Source organism: Oncorhynchus kisutch, linkage group LG11 (genome assembly GCF_002021735.2).
Source record: "Oncorhynchus kisutch isolate 150728-3 linkage group LG11, Okis_V2, whole genome shotgun sequence".
Lineage (NCBI taxonomy): Eukaryota > Metazoa > Chordata > Actinopteri > Salmoniformes > Salmonidae > Oncorhynchus > Oncorhynchus kisutch.
This window is the reverse complement of record NC_034184.2, coordinates 32,182,619-32,202,714: the sequence shown is the minus strand read 5'-3', so window position 1 is coordinate 32,202,714 and position 20,096 is coordinate 32,182,619. Positions and strand designations below refer to the sequence as shown.

Below are 20,096 nucleotides of genomic sequence, written 5' to 3'. Positions count from 1 at the left end.
ATGCAAAAAACATCTACATTTAAATTTTATTTGCATATATTTCTGTTAATTCCCATATATTCTTGTTAATTCCCACAGAAAGTGTCCACCTCTGAATATTCCCCAAAATGTGCAACCCTATCTAGAAGTATAGGACATGCTGTGGTCTATACCAGGGAAATGCAAAAGGAGAAGGACCTGTAATAGTAGATCATAGGATATCCTGTTGCAGTAAGGTTATTGTAGCAATAACAGTGCCTATTTGGAGGCCTCCCGGGTGGCGCAGTGGTTAAGCTGTGCCACCAGAGACTCTGGGTTCGCGACCAGGCTCTGTTGTAACCGGCCGCAACCGGGAGGTCCGTGGGGCGACGCACAATTGGCCTAGCATCGTCCGGGTTAGGGAGGGTTTGGCCAGTAGGGAAATCCTTGTCTCATCGTGCACCAGCGACTCCTGTGGCGGGCCGGGCGCAGTGCGCCCTAACCAAGGTTGCCAGGTGCACAGTGTTTCCTCCGACACACTGGTGCGGCTGGCTTCCCGGGTTGGATGGCGCTGTGTTAAGAAGCAGTGCGGCTTGGTTGGGTTGTGTATCGGAGGACGCATGACTTTCAACCTTCGTCTCTCCCGAGCCCGAACGGGAGTTGTAGCGATGAGACAAGATTGTAGCTACTAAAACAATTGGATACCACGAAATTGGGGAGAAAAAGGGGTCAAATTTACATTTTTTTTTTAACAGTGCCTATTTGATACTAATGTGTTTGTGTAAATTAATAGACTTCTTGTGGAATTACCACATTCATTATATGTAGTTTACCCTTTGTTTTTCTTGTTCCATACCAAGCTGCCATGGTGTAAACAACTTCCTCCCAGCAGCACCAGCACACTATACTCATTCACTATACTCATTCATTGCAGTGGCAGTGCTGGTAGTCGCTCTGTGCCTTTTTCTAGCTAAGCTTTCAAAAAGGAGATAAGACAACCAGATATTTGCCATGTTTTCAGTGCACAATTAATTATCTGATTATATGTCTTATTAGCATAACGTCTCAATTATAAGCAGTATGTTTGTCACACCCTGATCAGTTTCACCTGTCCTCGTTATTGTCTCGCTTGTTTTCCCCAGTGTATTTATCCCTGTGTTTCCTGTCACTCTGTGCCAGTTCGTCTTGTATGTTTCCAAGTCAACCAGCAGTTTTCCTGTTCTCCTGCTTTTTGCTTTCTCCTTTTTCTAGTCCTCCAAGTTTTGACCCTTGCCTGTTTCTGGACTGCCTTGACTGCCTGCCTTGACCACAAGCCTGTCTGCCACTCTGTACCTCCTGGACTCTGATCTGGTTTTGACCTTTTTGCCTGTCCACGACCATTCTCTTGCCTACCCCTTTGGATTAATAAACATTATAGGACCTCAACCATCTGCCTCCTGTGTCTGCATTTGGGTCTCGCCATGTGCATTGATAATGTTACCGTCCTTTTTTAAAAGAGCCATTCCTCTGGAATCCCTACAATCACTGCAGTGAGTGCAACTTTAATCACGTCAATCAGTAAATGCTGAGGGACAAACAAGGGGAAACATTGAAATAGTCCAAATGGCTTTCTCTCCCTGTGTCTTCTTATGGCGTCTGCATATTAGGTTCGGGCTTGCTCCTAGCAGAACTCAGCTAGGCGACGTGAAAGTCTGTGCCTTCCTTCTCCTCATCCTGTTGCTCATTCTCTCCTCTTCCTTCAGACGACATCCTGTCTAGTTATGTCTGATTGTCCAACAACCTGCCCACCTCATCCCTCCTATGTCTGACCACTGGCTGCTTTACCTCCGACTTCAAGACAGCCAGTTGGACCCCTCCTCAAGAAACAAACACTTCTCAAACAGGTATCCTTTTCTATCTAAAACTCCATCCATGTTTGATTTTGGAGGATGGTAGCATCTAACAGTTGTATTTCATTATTTCCTGGCCACCGCTCGGTTATGCAAACAACGCATTCCTTTTCAGAACCGTCCACGGATATACCCTCCGTGGTAAAAGTGTAGCAAAACAGGCACAGACACAGGTCGGTATAAATTAGTCACGGTGGGTTTGTACAAAAGGTTGCTTCTCTCGAGCTGTTCTCAGTCTACACTGTTAAAATGAAATGGTTTGAAACACATCTTGAGATGGTTTGAAACATTACATGGTGTGTTGCATCACTACTTAATCAAGGGACTGGGAGCACTACCGGAAAATATTGATTTTGGTGTTTCGAGTTCTGCTTAGTGCAGAATAGTGGTCTTCAAGGATCCACCTGTACCGGAATACCTAAGACCCAAAAGATTGAGCTACTGTAACCCAGAGTATGTGAGTGTACTACTGCCTCCAAGGACTGGATGTTCGACATGTCAGAGAATCATGTTTGTTGTACATAACATATTTCTATCTGAATGTTCCAAAACATTGTGTTCACCTGTAACCTTTTTTCTTTATGCAACCTTCTACTCGGTCTCCTCCTCTTTCACTCTGCTCCTGTTCTCCAGGATCTAGGAGTTCTGCCCTGAGCAGCCTGCCGTATACCTTCCCCACACCTTGATCCACCTGATGTCCTCCATGACCACCCACCCTCCATGATGCCTCTTTACTTACATTATCTACAGCAGTGGTCACCGACCTTTTCTGAGTCAAGATCACTTTGTTAGTCAAAATGCAAGCTGAGATCTACCGCTCAGATTTTTGTTAAACATTACTTAAGCGTAAGCCTATGCAACATTAACCAATTAAAAAACAGTTATGTAGCAATGAGGTTTGTGCAGTAGGCTATAAGCCCAATATATTAGTCCATGCTTGAATTGCCCTGCCAATGTTGTTCTTCTCAGACCATTTTCAAATTATATTTGACAACTATAGGTATATAATCACACTGGTAATTGATCAGTTGTTGTATTACTTTTCATACACAGCTTAATGCACAGCTTTTCTGGACTGATGGCCTGCATCTGATGGTCAGTCTGAGGGGAGGGAGCATCTGATGGTCAGTCTGAGGGGAGGGAGCATCTGATGGTCAGTCTGAGGGGAGGGAGCATCTGATGGTCAGTCTGAGGGGAGGGAGCATCTGATGGTCAGTCTGAGGGGAGGGAGCATCTGATGGTCAGTCTGAGGGGAGGGAGCAGCGGTGAGGCTGCCTTTCACCCGACTCACCGTCTCTCCCCTCTCCTTGCCATCTCTGAGAAAAGGGGACCGTCTTCCAACTGATGGCGAAACTGAAGTCGCACTGTATTTTTGCCTCATGCACCAATTCATGTTACTCCTATGACCAGAGAAAGTTCAATATTCCTTGATATTAAAAAGGACAAGCCACTAATAATAACGCAACTTTGCTATACTCATTCATTGCAGTGGCAGTGCTGGTAGTAGCGAGAATGCAGCTAGGGGGAACGCACATTTATGGCTTATAAAAGTGTTGACAGTGCCAAATAACAACTTAACAAAACATAACAAAACATGAAGTTACTCATAAAAACATCCAGCTCTTTGCTGTATTTGTTGAGTTTCTCTAGTCATGGTTTTAAAAGTTTTGTAATCTCACAGAATAAACTTCGCTGTGCGTTCAAGGCTTCTTTTTACAGTCTATAGATCATGAAAACTGTGTAGACATGGCGATCTAAGCTACTTGACTGGCCAGCTTTAGGCCTATAGGTGCACTTGATGTGACTTGATTTGCTCTCTGGGTCTGCCGGGTAGGCGGAGTTCTACCTTCAGACACATGAAAAATGGGAACACTTTGCCTTCCCGGAATCAAATGTACCACCTGCCAACAGCGCAAAACAAATAGGAATGCAAGGCTTTATCATAGTTTTTTTTACATAAATGTTTTTACATAAATGTCGATCAGGAATGCCTTGGAGATCGACCGCGGTCGACCCGTTGGTTACGACTGACCTAAAACTACTGTTATTGTCAAATTGTTCAATCTAATCTGCTAAGAAACTGTGCTTGCCATATCATCCTGGGCAGTGAGATACACATCAAAACTACATACACTAGCACTGCAAACACTCAGTCTCTCCCTTCTGAGACTGACTGCCTGTTGAAGGAAAGTGACAGGCAGAACCACCCACCTCCTCTTTATCCTACACGCTAGAAGAGAGATACAAAAAAAAATCCCCCACACCCTACTTCTGCCAAGACTCTGAGGATCCCCCTCTCTCCTACTATGTACTTTACTTGTCATTCATACTTCTGTTTTCTCAACTAAATTGTATTTCATTGTTTATGTGTTGATGTTAGCCTATACTCGTGTATTTCAGTCTATAACTTCCACGTGGGTATATCAAATGGCACACCTGTTCCACAAAAATGGCAAGGTTTTCATATTGCAATCTGAAATATTGCCAAGTTGGGTTTCACAGGGTGTTAATTTAATTCATTAATTGTTGTAAATCCCCTTTTTGGTATTTGTGAGTTCAACATTATACAACTGTCTGTCGTGTCCTGCATTATATTCAACCACAAGTGTACTACTGTAGTTCTGAGCTATGCCATGTGGTGGAGGAAAACAATCACAATAGGACTAATAGCTTACTTTAGCGTAAGACAAGATAAGGGAAGCTCAAAATAAACACACACCAGCCAGACGAGCCAGTGTATGAATTGAACTGATTTTCACATGAATTAAATAATATTTGCTGCATAGGAGCTCACATTGCGATCTGAAAGGTAGGTTAACGTGCAGTTTACACGTTTTCTTTGCTATTTCGATTTGGATGTTGTTGAAAAGTAGATTGATGTAATGTATTCATATTATTAGCTAAACAAAACTCGTTTTAGCAGAGAAAAATTGTTTGCGGAAATCAGCTTTGTTTACTTAGCAGGGATTTAAAGAACGTCCATTTGGCTGTTAATGATCTCCTAAATCCGAAGCATTAGCTCATCACACCATTGATATAGCAATGGGCGCTAACAGCTAATTGAATTCCCCCACCTTGACAGCAGAGAGAACATTTTGTTTTTAGAGTTAATTTCCTTTTGCCATGGGGCGTTGAGAAAATGTTGCAGTTAACTGGTTGTGAGCATATGAGAGAGCATGGCCTTACCTGGCCGACACATTTGTTGTGAAGGAAACACAGTCTGTGACAAAGGACAGGGGAGTGGTCCCTGTGATGTCCTCCCACTGGGCAGGAGATGTTCCACCTGGATGGAAAACCACGAGAAAAGACAAATCCCCATCCCTGGTTAACCTTTCATCCACCTACTGCAAACCCTGTCCTTCCACCCTGTCCTCCAAGTAGGAGTGAACCTTGTTATCATTGAAGGTCTGAATCAATTTCAATAGAGGTATGTTCTCAGCCACAAAGGTTGTTCAGAACATCCTGAAGGACTTGCCTGTGATGCTGCAGAGGAGGCGCAGGCAGGGGGTGGAGTCCCCCCTGTGTCCACTGGGGTGGCCTTCTGCAGATCGGGGCGGAACAGGGATCGTCATGGTAATGGGCTTGTGGAACTTCCTCCTCCTGGGCTCCACGGTAACAATAGGGCTGAAGGTGGCCCTGTTGCCGAGAAGATTCCTCACCATGTCGTCTGGGACGGGCTGAGCCTGCAGGGAGGGGGAGGGGAGGACAGATGAAAGAGGTGAATCAATGTTCTCTCATTTGTTCACATTAGCACAACACATGACAAAAGCCATTATCTTTTAAAAAGTGATGTTAAAATAAATATCAATTGGATGAAGGTAGCCAACTCATCATCAATCAAAACAATGCTCTTAGCTCAAAAGTTGGGAAATTAGACTCAAAGCTTAGAGCAAAACAGAGACTAGTGGAGATCCTAAACAATACAGCTAACTGATTGACTTGGCTTTCAGACCTGCAGGCCAACGCGTATCTTCTTGGTGAGCGCCCCCTGTGGGAACGAAGCCTGGACCATGGGCACTGTCTGGCTGGTCAGCGTTCCACCCTCTGGACCCATGTGGTTACTCTCCTGCTTGATCCTGGACACCACCGCAAAGTACTGGGGGAAGTCCCTGGTGATGATCCGACAAATCCGCTTCTTCTCCAGCTCAGCATTGCTGTCCAGTTCTGTTGGAGAACACATTAACAAATATAGATGGATAAAGGATATTCAATATCCTCTTATGCAAGGGGGCAGTATTTTCATGTCCGGATGAAAAGCGTGCCCAAAGTAAACTGCCTGTTACTCAGGCCCAGGAGCTAGAATATACATAGAAAACACTCTAAAGTTTCCAAAACTGTTAAAATAATGTCCTGAGAAAAATCCAACCAGGAAGTGGGGAAATCTGAGGTTTGTAGTTTTTCAAGTGATTCCCTATCCAATATCTAGTGTAAATGGGGTCAGACTGCACTTCCTAAGGCTTCCAGTAGATGTCAACAGTCTTTAGAAAGTTGTTTCAGGCTTCTATTGTGAAAGGGGAGCAAATAAGAGCTGTTTCAACAATTGGTCAGTCTTGCGCGTGGCTGTGAGCGCGACGGTCGTTCCCTTTCCTTTCTAATGACAACAGAATTGTCCGGTCGGAATATAGATTTATGATAAAAACTCAAACTAAAAACCAAAAAATTTATTATATACATCGTTTGACATGTTTCTACGAACTTTTCGTCTGGACTTAGTGCCCGCGCTTTGTGCATTTGGATTAGTGAACTAAACGCGCAAACAAAAAGGAGGTATTTGGACATAAATGGACTTTATTGAACAAAACTAACAGTTATTGTAGAACTGGGATTCCTGGGAGTGCATTCTGATGAAGATCATCAAAGGTAAGTGAATATTTATAACGCTATTTCTGACTTTTGTTGACTCCACAACTTGGTGAGTATTTGTATGCTTGTTTTTGTGGCTGAGCGCTGTACTCAGATTATCGCATGGTGTGCTTTTGCCGTAAAGCTTTTTTGAAATCTGACACAGCGGTTGCATTAAGGAGAAGTTCATCTCTAATCCTATGTATAACACTTGTATCTTTCATCAAAGTTGATGATGAGTATTTCTGTAAAATGATGTGGCTCTCTGCAAATTCGGCGGATGTTTTGAAGGCAAAACATTACTGAACATAACACGCCAATGTAAACTGAGATTTTTGGATATGAATATGAACTTTATCGAACAAAACCTACATGTATTGTATAACCTAATTCCTATGAGTGCCATCTGATGAAGATCATCAAAGATTAGTGATTCATTTTATCTCTATTTTTGCTTTTTGTGACTCCTCTCTTTGGCTGGAAAATGGCTGTGTTTTTTGTGACTAGGCGCTGACCTAACATAATCATACTGCTTTCGCCCTAAAGCCTTTTTGAAATCGGACACTGTGATTGGATTAACAAGAAGTTTATCTTTAAAATGGCGTGTAATACTTGGATGTGTTAGGAATTTGTTTGAATTTGGCGCCCTGCAATTTCACTGGCTGTTGTCAAATCGATCCCGTTAACGGGATTTGAGCCAAAAGAAGATATGTTATGTATGTGCGAATGACGAAGGAATGTCAGAGAAGGTATTCAATTACATTAGCACTGTTGACCTGTAATAATAATAATACATTTGTGGTAAAGCGCTTTTCTCACAACCACCGTGCAATAAAAAAAGTATATATATATATTAATAAAAACTATCCAAAACACAGAAAATAGAACACAGACAAACGAAGCTATTTACAAGTGTTAATGCAGATGTCATGCTCTGTGTAACATACCTTCGTCCATCCCGTTCAGAATGTCTGTGATGTCACTTGGATGGCAGTCGTACTGGTGTTCCTTCCATGTGTCACCATTGTCGCTCCTGAGTACGATCAGCTCCCTCTCCTTGCCCCTCATGGAGCCAAAATGAGGAATCTCCACGATTACAGGGCTGGAATGGAACAGAACACCCAGAGATTGTTCAGAGCCCCCTTAGAGACAAAAAGGTGGATCTTTACATTCAAATAGCAAAAAAGGTATAGAGCAATGTTTCTTAATCCCTTAAATGATCAACTCATCATCAAGCTTTGATATTTGAATCATATTTGAATCAGCTGTGTAGTGCTAAGGCAAAAACTTGTGCAACAAGGATTAAGAAACATTGCTCTAGAGATAAGAGAAAACCTACCCCAGAAACTGGGCTCCTGCAGGACCGACCTCAACCAGCCGGCTGACCAGGCCCTCTCCCTCCACCATGGGCGGGGGGTAGGCCAGCTTGTGCCTCTTGGCCAGGCGGCAGGTGATGCGGGTGGGAGCCGTGCACTTCCGGGGCGGGATGATGATACGCATGCCGTTGCTTCGGCTCCCTCTCATGGACCCCCCACGAGCATCCACCATGAAGCTAACCAGGAATCTGCCGACGTGCAGAAATACAAATATTAGACCAGGAAGGGTGAAGAAGGGAAAAGAGAGAGAGAGAGAAGCCATAACCACTGACACGTGAGATGGACGAATCCCATGCTGTGACCACCGTACACCCAAGCACTCCGAAAGGAGAGAGAGAATGGAAAGAAATTACTAGAGAAAGAGAGAGAGAGACAGACAGAGACAGAGGGAGAGGAGATGGTGCTTCGAGTTCTCAAACTTGGCAGGTCTCACCTCTGACACTTAACAATGTGACCTCAAGACACTGAAACTTTAAAGAACTCAAGAGGTGATGTAATAGGGAAAAGGTGAGTTTTCTGCCAAGATCCATTACTCTGAAGCAGTGATCTATATTAAACACCTTCACAAATGTTTCACCCCCGAGTAGAAACTCAATTAAATCACAAATGAATGTGTTAAATACGTGACGTGTTAACTTCTACCTAATAAATGCAGTTTTGGCATCCCATTAATTGTGGAAACTGTCACCAGTAGTATTAAGCTATTCGTAGAACGAACAAGGGTATGTTTAAATTGAAATGCCTCATATAGTATGCCAGCTGTTAAAGGTAGACTCAGTGAAATGACGTTGCCACGAGCAGCACCGCAGACATTGTGATGAGCGAGATGCCAGACTTCGCTCTCACACAGTCACACACAGTATCGGTGCATGTGCACGGGTTCCCTTCACGTTGTTCACAGCGTGGTAGCCAGGGCAACAGAACGGCTGAGAAGTCCAGCCTCGCACTTCAACGCTCTTAGTTGTTCCACCATGCTGTTTACTTTCTGCATCTATGTCATATCGCTATTTACCTAAAGCCATAAAACCTTACCCAATAAAGATACACTACATTTTCATTCGGCATGACTGATCTGAGACGGCTGAGTTGTTACATGTCTGAACTAAAACCATACACAATGTTCTGTATTTGACTGTCCACATAGGCTGTAATTACACATGCAGACAAAACATTGTTTCCATTCATTTGTCTTTGTGTGCACTTTTGCAGACCTGCTCATAGATATTTTTGAGGGGATTTATCCATATATGCACTGTGAGATGGCACCTTAGTGAGAAAATCGTAAACACATCACTAGCACTACAGCTACACAGTGTAGATGAGAGACCAGACCACACAGATGACACAAGCACAGAAACAAAAGAGGAAAGAGGAAGTAGTGGAAACTGTGACATCACTGTGACATCACCAGACACAATCATCACCTGGAGTCATACTGAGGGAGCGGGGAGGACAAGCTGCAAAATAAAGACCAAAACAATGCAGGAGGCAAAAAACTCGATTTAGTAACACAGCACAATCAATTTAGTTTTTTAGGGTCTGACGCATTTCACCGTGTCAGTCAAAAAAAGAATAAAAAGATGGTACAGAAATAATAGAGAGGGTCTGAAATACAGGAGATCTGGAAAAATGTAGGGCATTGAAAGGGCCAGAAACCCCAGTACAATGAGACCTGACAAAACACAAAATATCTTCCATCTGTACTCGGCCCAGGACATTGGACTCTCGAGCATTTCCAATAAGACTAAATCATGTACTCTACAGCGCAAGTCCATTATCTACTGTATGTGAGGGTGACTTCCCTCAAACTATTCATCAACGTGGCTCAGCAAATTGAAATTGCACAAGAGACTGCAGAAAGGGAAAAACTCCTAACATTGTGTCACTGCAGACAACTGCTGGCTGGGTCTTTCTTGGACTGATAAAATGGAGTATGTAGAGTAACATTCTCCTGTGTCTGGATTAGCAGTAGCCCCTGTCTGACATGGCTAGAGCTACAGCAGCTGTGGCTTTGTGTCAGCCTGGCTGGGAGATGGCTGGTTCTTACCCTGAGTGAATGGGGCTGGACACAGTGTTGCTGTGGTCCATGGTGTCTGGGGTCCAGCTGTAGCGCCTCAGGCACTCTGCATCGTAGTCCCGGGTTACAGCCAGGTGCTGTGGAAGATGCAGGGGGAGGGTCAACAGGTGAGTTCGGGAGGAGACTTAATGGTTTGTGTCCTAACCTAACGGTGACCCTCACTGATCTGCAGACAGACATTAGAGGTGACACGTTTAAGGACCTTCTGCATTCCTAACACACAATAAGAGAATATGACCTCTTAACCCTACAGACGAGTGATCTAACAGGACACATACACTGTCTCACTGAAACATGTTTCTTTCATCTAAAACATTCAATATCACCTCAATGAAACATGCTGAATATGATTAACCATTTGAACCACAAAAAGTGGCACACTTCCAACTGAAACAATCATTTGTTTGTATAAAAATGAAAGGACAAGAATGGGAGTTTACAGTGACCAGATGTCGCATGGGGAAATAAATAACTATTTACCTCACTGAGATGAGGACCAATGAATGGAATGGGAATTTCAGAGCTCAAACAAACACGAATAGAGCCAGAGAGATGGTCATGGAGAGTGAGCAGAGCGAGGAGACCATCTATTGACATCATATACCTTATTGAGAGGGTCAACCAAGTAGGAAAGGTCTTTACAGACACTCTGAAGCTTTAGAGGAAAAAGAGGCAGATGAGAAGGGGACTCCTCTCGAGGAACAACAGTTGAAGAGCCTGGAGATTTTTTCTACCAGTCCCTAGTCATACAACAACTCATACAGTGAGAAGAGGCTACAGTGGCCTTTCCCACGAGATTTCTGCTTTAGCAAAGAGTGATACTATCACAAAGGCAACCTTATTCGTGATAAGTAGATGTGATAGTGCCACAAACATCACCAAATCCCAAGAATGATACATGTGATCATATGAAACAGATCACCTACAGAGCATGGCGTCTCAAGCCGTTGAAAAAGCACAGGACACATCTGTTTAATCAGTTTTAACAACCAAGTTGGAGGGAACTATTTTTGAACAATATGAGAGAACAAGATTTGACATGCATTCTAAATCCTGGCTGCCCTTTGAACCACATTTGTTTGTCGAACGCGATGTCAGTGAGGTTGCAAATATTGTTTACAGTACATCAGGTTAAAGTTCCTTTTTTAGATCCTGCATTGTGATCACCAAAACTTGCTTTAGGACAACCACTGCAGTGTGGATTTCACAAGGCAGCCAGAAACCTTAAAGAGGCCACAGAGAAGTTTGAATAAGCTCTTACAGCCTCAGGACTGTAAGTGCCAAACATAAACGAAACTAACAAAAAAGCCCGAAATAGGCAATTGGAAATCAAATGTGACCATGGGGGAGGCCAAATCCATCACTGACCCCATCTCAGAGTTCACATTCAAAAAAGTATCGTGTCACGCAATGCCCTTGACAAAAACATAACAAGGAGAAGGGAGGGGGAAGAGAGCGACACCGAGAGTGTGACCACAGAAAGAGGATAGAGACAAGAATGGGGTAAAGGAAAAGGTGGTGTGAGGAAGTTAGGAGGACGTACTGTGTCCTTGGTCGGGGCGAGGATCTCCTCTATCGTCATGCTGTCCCGTGCGTAGGAGCTGCGGTTGAGGGTGTTGGACCTATCCGAACTGAAGGAGCGGAGGCTGGGGTGTTTAAATGTTACCACGCAACACAGCGGGTGACAATGAACAGCAGGCCCAAACCAAACAAAAAAGCAAAAGGAAAAGAAAATACAAAAAAATCCATTACTACATGCAACCTCCAGGGAACTGAATGGCACTGTACAATGTACTGTATATAGTGGAGCAAGATTAGAGTCCCACAGTAGGGGATAGCTAGGTAGATAGGAGCTATTCAGAGATGGAAATGAGAGGGAGGTCAGTCAGTTTTTACTGAGAGAGAGAGAGAGAGAGAGAGAGAGAGAGAGAGAGAGAGAGAGGGGGAGTGAGAGAGAGAGAGAGACAGAAAGAAAGACAGAGGGAGAGAAATAAAGGAGTTGTATTTGTGTCTGTGTATCATGAACACTGACGTGAGGTCAAATACAGTCTGACTACTGTCGATGTTTCAGAGAGGACACTGGGTGGAGAATACATTTAATCTACTAACCAACAAAGAATGTTGTTAACTACACTACAGTACATAGAGTGCGGACCTAACGTTGAGGAATTCCATTCCGTCACTAAAACATTGGGATTCTTTATGTTTATTAAATAAATATGTAGTTATAACGGTTCCTAAAAATTATCTTGAACTACTTTGAAGTGTCCTCATTTGTATTCAGTTAAAATAATGTAGCTAATTCAATTAAACATTTGTTGTACGATGGGCAAAGTTCTGTGTCTTTCATTTCTCAGATGACTTGGATGTGTGTTAGTTTGGGTGCTACAGAGATGATGGTCCTCTCAGTCTTGCTCGCTGTGCTGTTGATGTTTGCCTGGTGTTGCAGATGAAGACACACTGACTGAATGCAATAGACTGCTCCCCTTTGTGAGAAAAAGACAATCTTCTTACTTGTCTGTTTTAATCAGTGCAGCCCTACACTGTTTGTGAGTATACACACACACTTCTAGAGCTGTCTTCTCAGAAGAAGTGTGTGTATAACCTAGTCAAAAGTGTAGGGCTGCACTGTATTGTGTATGGGTGTGTGTGTGCGTAGAGAGAGGGAGAGAAAAACTGCAGAGTGTTTGATTGGGCATGCTATTCAGCACAGAGAGAAGTCCTTTATTCAGCACTGCAGCTGAAGTTTCTAAGCAACTCCACTGCCTGAACGGACTGGCATCACAAATCTGCTTTGCCTACTCCAGTGTTTCCCAAACTAGGGGTCACGGCCTCATGATTCGCCTGATTCGAAAACGGGGTAGTGAGGTAAACTCTGATTTTTTTGGGGTGCTTAGTTCATAGAGCCTAACCGTTATGTCAGTAACCTCTGGTAGCAGCTATACGCGGTTGTAATAAACAGAGTGGTTTCTGTTTGTTGACTAAATAGAACAGAGTGGACAAGACTAGGCACTAAATCAAACTGGGGGGAAATCAACATTATCACTGGACTTCTCAGTACCTTTCTGATGCATTTCAGTCACTTCAACCCACACTTCTTTAAGATACTGGCCTGAGACTGATTTGTAACAGAATGTCAAAGCCTTAATTAAAAAACAAATTGCTGGCCGTTGATTACATCACTTTCTTTACAAGGTGGGGTCACACTTCTTTATTTTTTTTATTAAACTGGGGTCGCAGGCCAGAAACGTTTGGGAACCCCTGGCCTACTCTCTCTGTGGTGCTGCCTGTGTTTCCTCTTCACAGCTTTCCTTCCTCTCTCTTTCCTCCTTTCCCCCAATCTTTTTCTCGCCAATTCAATTCCATTTTGTTTTATTTGTACAGAGTTGTTTACAATGACATTTTCACTTAGTGGAAGCCTTCTCCCTTCCTTTCTTTTACTCCCTCACTTTCTCCTTCCGGCTTCTTTATGCACCATTTCATGCCTCTGAGTGGCCTTGATCAATCTGCCTCTGTCCCTCACCCCTTCCCTCGTTGCTATTCTGAACACTGCATTGCACATTTCTCTCACTGCTTTCTGCTTTCTGCTTTCTCTCATCCTCTCGTTTTCACTCTCACTCTCTCTCCACATTTTAAGACGAGGCCGTGTTATTTGATCTAGAAAGAAAGTGAATATTTGCTTATCTAAGTCAGCCCAACGACTTGGTTGTGCGGATCATTGCTATCGTTGCTCGATCATCATTATGCTGTCATTCATTATATAGTTCCAAGGCAAAATATGTATCTGTGTTTGTGTGTGAGTTTGTGTGTGTGCCTGCTATTGGTATGGTATTCGTCAGATAGGTCAATGTGGGATTTTTAGATAACAAGCCATTCTTTGGCCTTGAGGTTTCCATCTCTGCATTCTAGAGTAGGTCATTTTAAAGCAATAGGTCATTTTTTAGGATTAATATATCTCCAATTGATTGAAAATTGACTGAAACATACTGATCCCTGGAAGTTACAAAAAGTGGCACCTTAAAAATAAATCTAAAAGGTAGTTACGTGTCACCTCAAACCACACCACTATACAAACAGTTGGGTTAATAAACTTAAACAATGCAATTTGAAGTCACAACATATAATTGTCGCTTTCATTTTCTCATGTCTACTCTATTCATAACGTGTGTTAAATATGGTTTATTTATTTGCAAATGATGAGGGGCTTCTATATACTGATGAGAAAATAAGGTGAACGTGTCAATGGAAAATATTAGTGAGCTCAAAATATGTTTTCCAAATAATAAGTCACTAATAAACTGTGTAAATATACCACACAAAGAATGACAATGGTTCATGAAGTCACAATGAGCATGGGTCAGGGGAGAGAAATGTGTTTTGTGAAATGTGCTTTCTGCTCTTACCTGATCCTAGGGCTAGAGTGAGAAACAGACAGAGTGCAAGAAAGAAAAAAAGGAAAAGAAATGTAGAGTGGTGAAAAGCAAAGCATTTTAAAACGTCAAAGCAGAGGTGCTGTGTTTTATTTTCATGTGACATCGATGCTCTGCTTTTGCATGGGGCATGCTCCAAGCCTGGGCTCATAGTCTCTCTCTCTGTGTGTGTGTGTATGTGTGTGTGTGTGTGTGTAGAGAGTCCAAGAGCAAACCACGCAAGGCCGACGTCATAAACAGAAAGGTAAGGGGAAAATAAAGCAGCTGCTCAGCACAGTACATTAATCAATCAATACAATAACTGACTGAAATAGTAAAGCATAACATATCCAGCATGGCAAAGTCATGCCAGGAATATCTTTTCACCACACATATTCAACCGGTTTACTCTGCAATTAAAATAACAGAAGAATGATAGAAGTTTCTCATAGCACAATATACAGGATAGTAAATGGTGGCATAGTTTATACACTAGATGCAATACCTTATGAGAGAAAGCACTTGATTTGAACAGTCATCACTGTAACCTTTGAACTTTCGAATGCTTCTCTAGAGACTATAAAAATGACACAGCCCAATTCAAACCCCTTGCCTTGATTGATCAAACAAGGAAGAGCTGAAGTGAGGTCACGCCTCATATTGACTTTGTGACATGATGTGATAAGCATGATAAAAATCTGACATCATCCATTATTGCTTAAAAGCTGATTTCATGATGAGTCAAACAGTGGTTCTGTTTTCTGGGCTGTTTTGTTCCACAGTGTGCTGCTTCCTGACAGGCTGGCACTGTTGTTGTTTTTAGTCAGTCAAGCATCACTATGCATTTGCCAGCTGTCAGGGGCACCACAATAGATGGCCAATGATGAGCTGTGGGATACACAATACTCATCTAATGTGGTGATGTATCTTCAGCCAAACTTGCCAGTTTTCTGTTGGGCACTCAACTCTTAGCCTACAGCTAGTTATCCTCTCTTTGAATACTGTACTGGGAAATAATGTATACATATCTGACCAAAGGCAGAATGTACAGCGCATTTGGAAAGTATTCAGACCCCTTGACTTTTTCCACATTTTGTTACGTTACAGCCTTATTTTAAAATGGGTTAAATAAATACAAATCCTCATCAATCTACACACAATACCCCACAAAGTGGTTAGAGCCTAGTGGTTAGAGCGTTGGACTAGTAACTGGAAGGTTGCAAGTTCAAACCCCCGAGCTGACAAGGTACAAATCTGTCGTTCTGCCCCTGAACAAGGCAGTTAACCCACTGTTCCTAGGCCGTCATTGTAAATAAGAATTTGTTCTTAACTGACTTGCCTGGTTAAATAAAGGTACAATTAAAAAAATAAAAAAATAAAAAGAGAAAATGTATTACAAGTAAAAACAGAAATACCTTATTTACATAAGTATTCAGACCCTTTGCTATGAGACTCAAAATTGAGCTCAGGTGCATGCTGTTTCCATTGATCACCCTTGAGATGTTTCTACAACTTGATTGGAGTACACCTGTGGTAAATTCAATTTATTGGACATGATTTGGAAAGGTACACACCTGTCTATATAAAATTCCCACAGTTGACAGTGCATGTCAGAGCAAAAACGAAGCCATGAGGTCGAAGCAATTGTCTGTAGAGCCCCGAGACACAATTGTGTCAAGGCACAGATCTGGGAAGGGTACCAAAACATTTCTGCAGCACTGAAGGTCCCAAAGAACACAGTGGCCTCCATCATTCTTAAATAGAAGAAGTTTGGAACCACTAAGACTCTCCCTAGAGCTGGCCGCCCGGCCAAACTGAGCAATTGAGGGAGAAGGGCCTTGGTCAGCTCTTGACAGAGCTCCAGAGTTCCTCTGTGGAGATGGGAAAATCTTCCAGAAGGACAACCATCTCTGCAGCACTCCACCAATAAGGCCTATATGGTAGAGTGGCCAGACGGAAGCCCCTCCCCAGTAAAAGGCACATGACAGCCAGCTTGGAATTTGCCAAAGGGCACCTAAAGGATTCTCAGACCATAAGAAACAAGATTCTCTGGTCTGATGAAACCAAGATTGGACTCTTTGGCCTGAATGTCAAGCGTCATGTCTGGCGGAAACCTGGCACCATCCCTACGGTGAAGCATGGTGGTGGCAGCATCATGCTGTGGGGATGTTTTTCAGCAGCAGGGACTGGGAGACTAGTCAGGAAAGATGAACGGAGCAAAGTACAGAGAGATCCTTGATGAAAACCTGCTCCAGATTGCTCAGGACCTCATACTGGGGCGAAGGTTCACCTTTCAACAGGACAACGACCCTAAGCACACAACCATGACAATGCAGGAGTGGCTTCAGTACATGTCACTGAATGTCCTTGAGTGGCCCAGCCAGATCCCGGACTTAAACCTGGAGAGAACTGAAAATAGCTGTGCAGAGACACATCCAACCTGACAGAGGTGTGCCCGGCTTGTAGCGTCATACCCAAGAAGATCGCTGCCAAAGGTGCTTCAATAAAGTACTGAGTAAAAGGTCTGAATACTTATGTAAATGTGATATTTACGTTTTTATTTTGAAAAAATGTGCAAAGATTTCTAAAAACCTGTTTTGCTTTGTCATTATGGGGTAGTGTGTAGATTGATGAGGAAAAACAATTTAATCCATTTTAGAATGAGGCTGAAACATATCAAAATGTGGCAAAAGTCAAGGGGTCTGAATACTTTCCCAATGCAGTGTACAGTATAAGTGTACAGTGACGGTGAACAATAGTCATGCCCGTAAAAAATGAAAAAATACTGAATCACGATGTCATGCTGAACCAGCAGTATTACATATTTATTACATCTTCATAACATATGTTAATATGAAGAAAACTTAGATGACCACTACTTCTTCACTAGGCTACCCTAGGCAGGGTAGCCTAGTGGTTAGAGCGTTGGGCTAGTGACCGGAAGGTTGCAAGTTCAAACCCCCGAGCTGACAAGGTACAAATCTGTCGTTCTGCCCTTGAACAGGCAGTTAACCCACTGTTCCTAGGCCGTCATTGAAAATAAGAATTTGTTCTTAACTGACTTGCCTGGTTAAATAAAGGTAAAATTAAAAAAATATTGAATTTCACTGCTCCCATATGTACAGCATCATCAACACACCAGCACATCTTAAACCGGTGTGTATAGAAAGAACAAACACAGTAGCAATGCCAAACATAACATCACAATCAAGAGCATATAATGTCATAATAGGGTCACATACCTTGCTGAGCGGACTCCTATGCTGAACCCCATGTAGCCCTCCTGCGGGAGAGAGTCGTCCCCCAGCTCCTTGAGGTCCTGGGGCCGCAGATATTTGTCAGTGTCTCCGGTCATTGCATCCTCACCTGGTGGAAAAGTCCCTCATCAATATTTCAAAGGCAATCCGGTAAAAGAGCGTTGTGGTACTCCTAGAAAAACCCTACCACAGCTTTATAAGAGGCCTTGAATAATTTATCAGTGTCAGTCTGATAACTAGTGGACCAGTACGTCTACTAGGCCCTATGCTCAGTTGGTGGGCTACACATTGGGCTAGAGTGAAACTAAATAACAGCTACTCAGCTCTAGGCTACTTGAAATTAATGACAATAGTAATAAATCCATGACAATCTATTCACAGGCTACCAAAGTCCATTAGCTTGGAGATAGAGAAAAGCTACTTGCAGCATAGCTTTCCTGTCCAGTAAAACCAAACGCAGTTTGTATTGACACTCAAGCCAAAAAGCGAGAGGGTTAAACGCTAGCAGAACTCAATCCGCGAGAGCAACTCAATTATCAAAGAGAAATAAAAGACGGCAGTCCTTGTAGCGACAATCTATCCCCTTCTCCCAGACTCCAGCCTGCAACAAACACTTCACTCTTCCACCGCAGCCCCTCCCCCCAGCAGTCCTGCCTCTGCCGCACTCTTGCTCAGATGGGCTGCAATGTCGTTACAGCTCTTTGCTACATTTGATTCAAATACGGTCCCATTCGCTCACTGACTGTATAACATCAAACGTGAGTAGGTTTTTCAAAGCTAATGCAGTGGACTACTCAAGACTATAACGTCATAGCAAGCCAAGCCAGCATGAACAATTCTCTTCTCCCTCTCCCAGCTTGCTCTCTCTCACACGGCTCCCGCCTCAGCTACCCTGTAGCCTACAATATTCAACGGAATAGTGCTGCATTCTGCCACACAATTACGAAATGGCCTTATGCACCAATTCCCTGTGTAAAACCCATTCGACAGCAGCTCTCCATAAACTACAGCCTAGCCTTTATGACTTACATAGAAAAACTGCCATGTCTGTCACCACTCTTATTAGATTCCCGTGTTGGTTTTAATATTCCAATATCCGCAGAACAGAATAACTTCCCCCAATAAATCCAGAGAGAGGCGAATGAGGTAGAAAATAAATCCCATGCAGTCATGTGGTTGCAGCTGAAAAAAACTGTCAGGTTTGGCTATCCTTCCAGCAAAGGACTACTACCCGAAAGCCTACTTATTGTAACTGATGCGGTTGTTGCTAGTGTAGGGGCGGACTGCACCTCTGCCGCTGCTCTTCCGTTTCGTGCTGCAAACAAAATTCAAACTATGCAGACTTTTCCCGGTAGAGTAAATCCCTGAGCGAAAAAGTAAAAGTGGAAGCCATTTAAGGTCGGAACAAGAGAGTTTGCTTTGCTAATGCATCCATTCGGCTCAGTGAAAGCTCATCTCATTGGATTTGGAGATCAAGTCCATCCGTCCGGATAAGCTAGCATCTCCGTCAATGTGCAGGCTGAATGGCACCAAAAACACAGCGGCAGAGGGATAGAGAGGTACTTATTTTAGGACGGGGATAAACTCAGTTTGGTGAGACTGGAGGGAGAAAAAGGCTTTGAAGGACAACCCACTGGAACCCCTCCTGGATTTGTTTTCCTGAGGAGGGGGTGGACGGTGGAAATCTGGCTGCATTCCAAATGGGTGGACCAAAACTGATAATTGGTGCGTCTTTTTGCATCTCAAAGTAGCCTACACTTCAAGTTATTACTCCTCTAAATTCACAAAGTTTTGTAGTTTGGGTATTAGGGAGAATTAGGCAACAATTATGACTGGTGACCACTTTTAAACTCATATAGATTTATATCCTGTGGTTATACTAGGCTGAAAATAAGTATATATATATATATATTACATACAGTCAAAGGTTTGGACACACCTACTCACTCAAGGGTTTTTCTTTATTTTTACTATTTTCTACATCGTAGAATAATAGTGAAGACATCAAAACTATGAAATAACACATATGGAATCATGTATAGTAACAAAAAAAGTGTTAGACGAAATCAAAATATATTCTATATTTGAGATTCTTCAAAGTAGCCCCCCTTTGCCTTGATGACAGCTTTGCACATTCTTGGTGTTATTAGTAAAAAAAAAAGAAAAACCCTTGAATGAGTAGGTGTGTCCAAACTTTTGACTGGTACTATATATATATTGTTATTTTCTACCTAGGGCCTGTGCTGTGGACACTGATCCCAGAAGAATGCTGTGGGGACTTTAGACAT

General features: G+C 42.9%; 1 protein-coding gene across 22 annotated transcripts in view; it reads right to left on the bottom strand.

The window, feature by feature from the left end:
* The window catches only part of LOC109898873 (ankyrin-3), a 160,071-nt gene that overhangs the window by 40,660 nt on the left and 99,315 nt on the right, over positions 1-20,096 (bottom strand). For 7 of the 22 annotated variants that reach the window (XM_031835644.1, XM_031835645.1, XM_031835642.1 and 4 more), the window contains exons 25-35: positions 17,794-17,917; positions 14,546-14,557; positions 11,686-11,788; positions 10,747-10,797; positions 10,113-10,219; positions 9,490-9,522; positions 8,029-8,253; positions 7,637-7,791; positions 5,800-6,011; positions 5,323-5,530; positions 5,034-5,130 (exon numbers count right to left, since the gene is read on the bottom strand). In XM_031835644.1, the coding sequence (XP_031691504.1) occupies positions 5,034-5,130; positions 5,323-5,530; positions 5,800-6,011; positions 7,637-7,791; positions 8,029-8,253; positions 9,490-9,522; positions 10,113-10,219; positions 10,747-10,797; positions 11,686-11,788; positions 14,546-14,557; positions 17,794-17,917 (1,327 nt within the window). The remainder of the gene's footprint in view (positions 1-5,033; positions 5,131-5,322; positions 5,531-5,799; positions 6,012-7,636; positions 7,792-8,028; positions 8,254-9,489; positions 9,523-10,112; positions 10,220-10,746; positions 10,798-11,685; positions 11,789-14,545; positions 14,558-17,793; positions 17,918-20,096) is intronic. The other 15 variants (XM_031835637.1, XM_031835652.1, XM_031835635.1 and 12 more) reach the window with 7 other exon arrangements.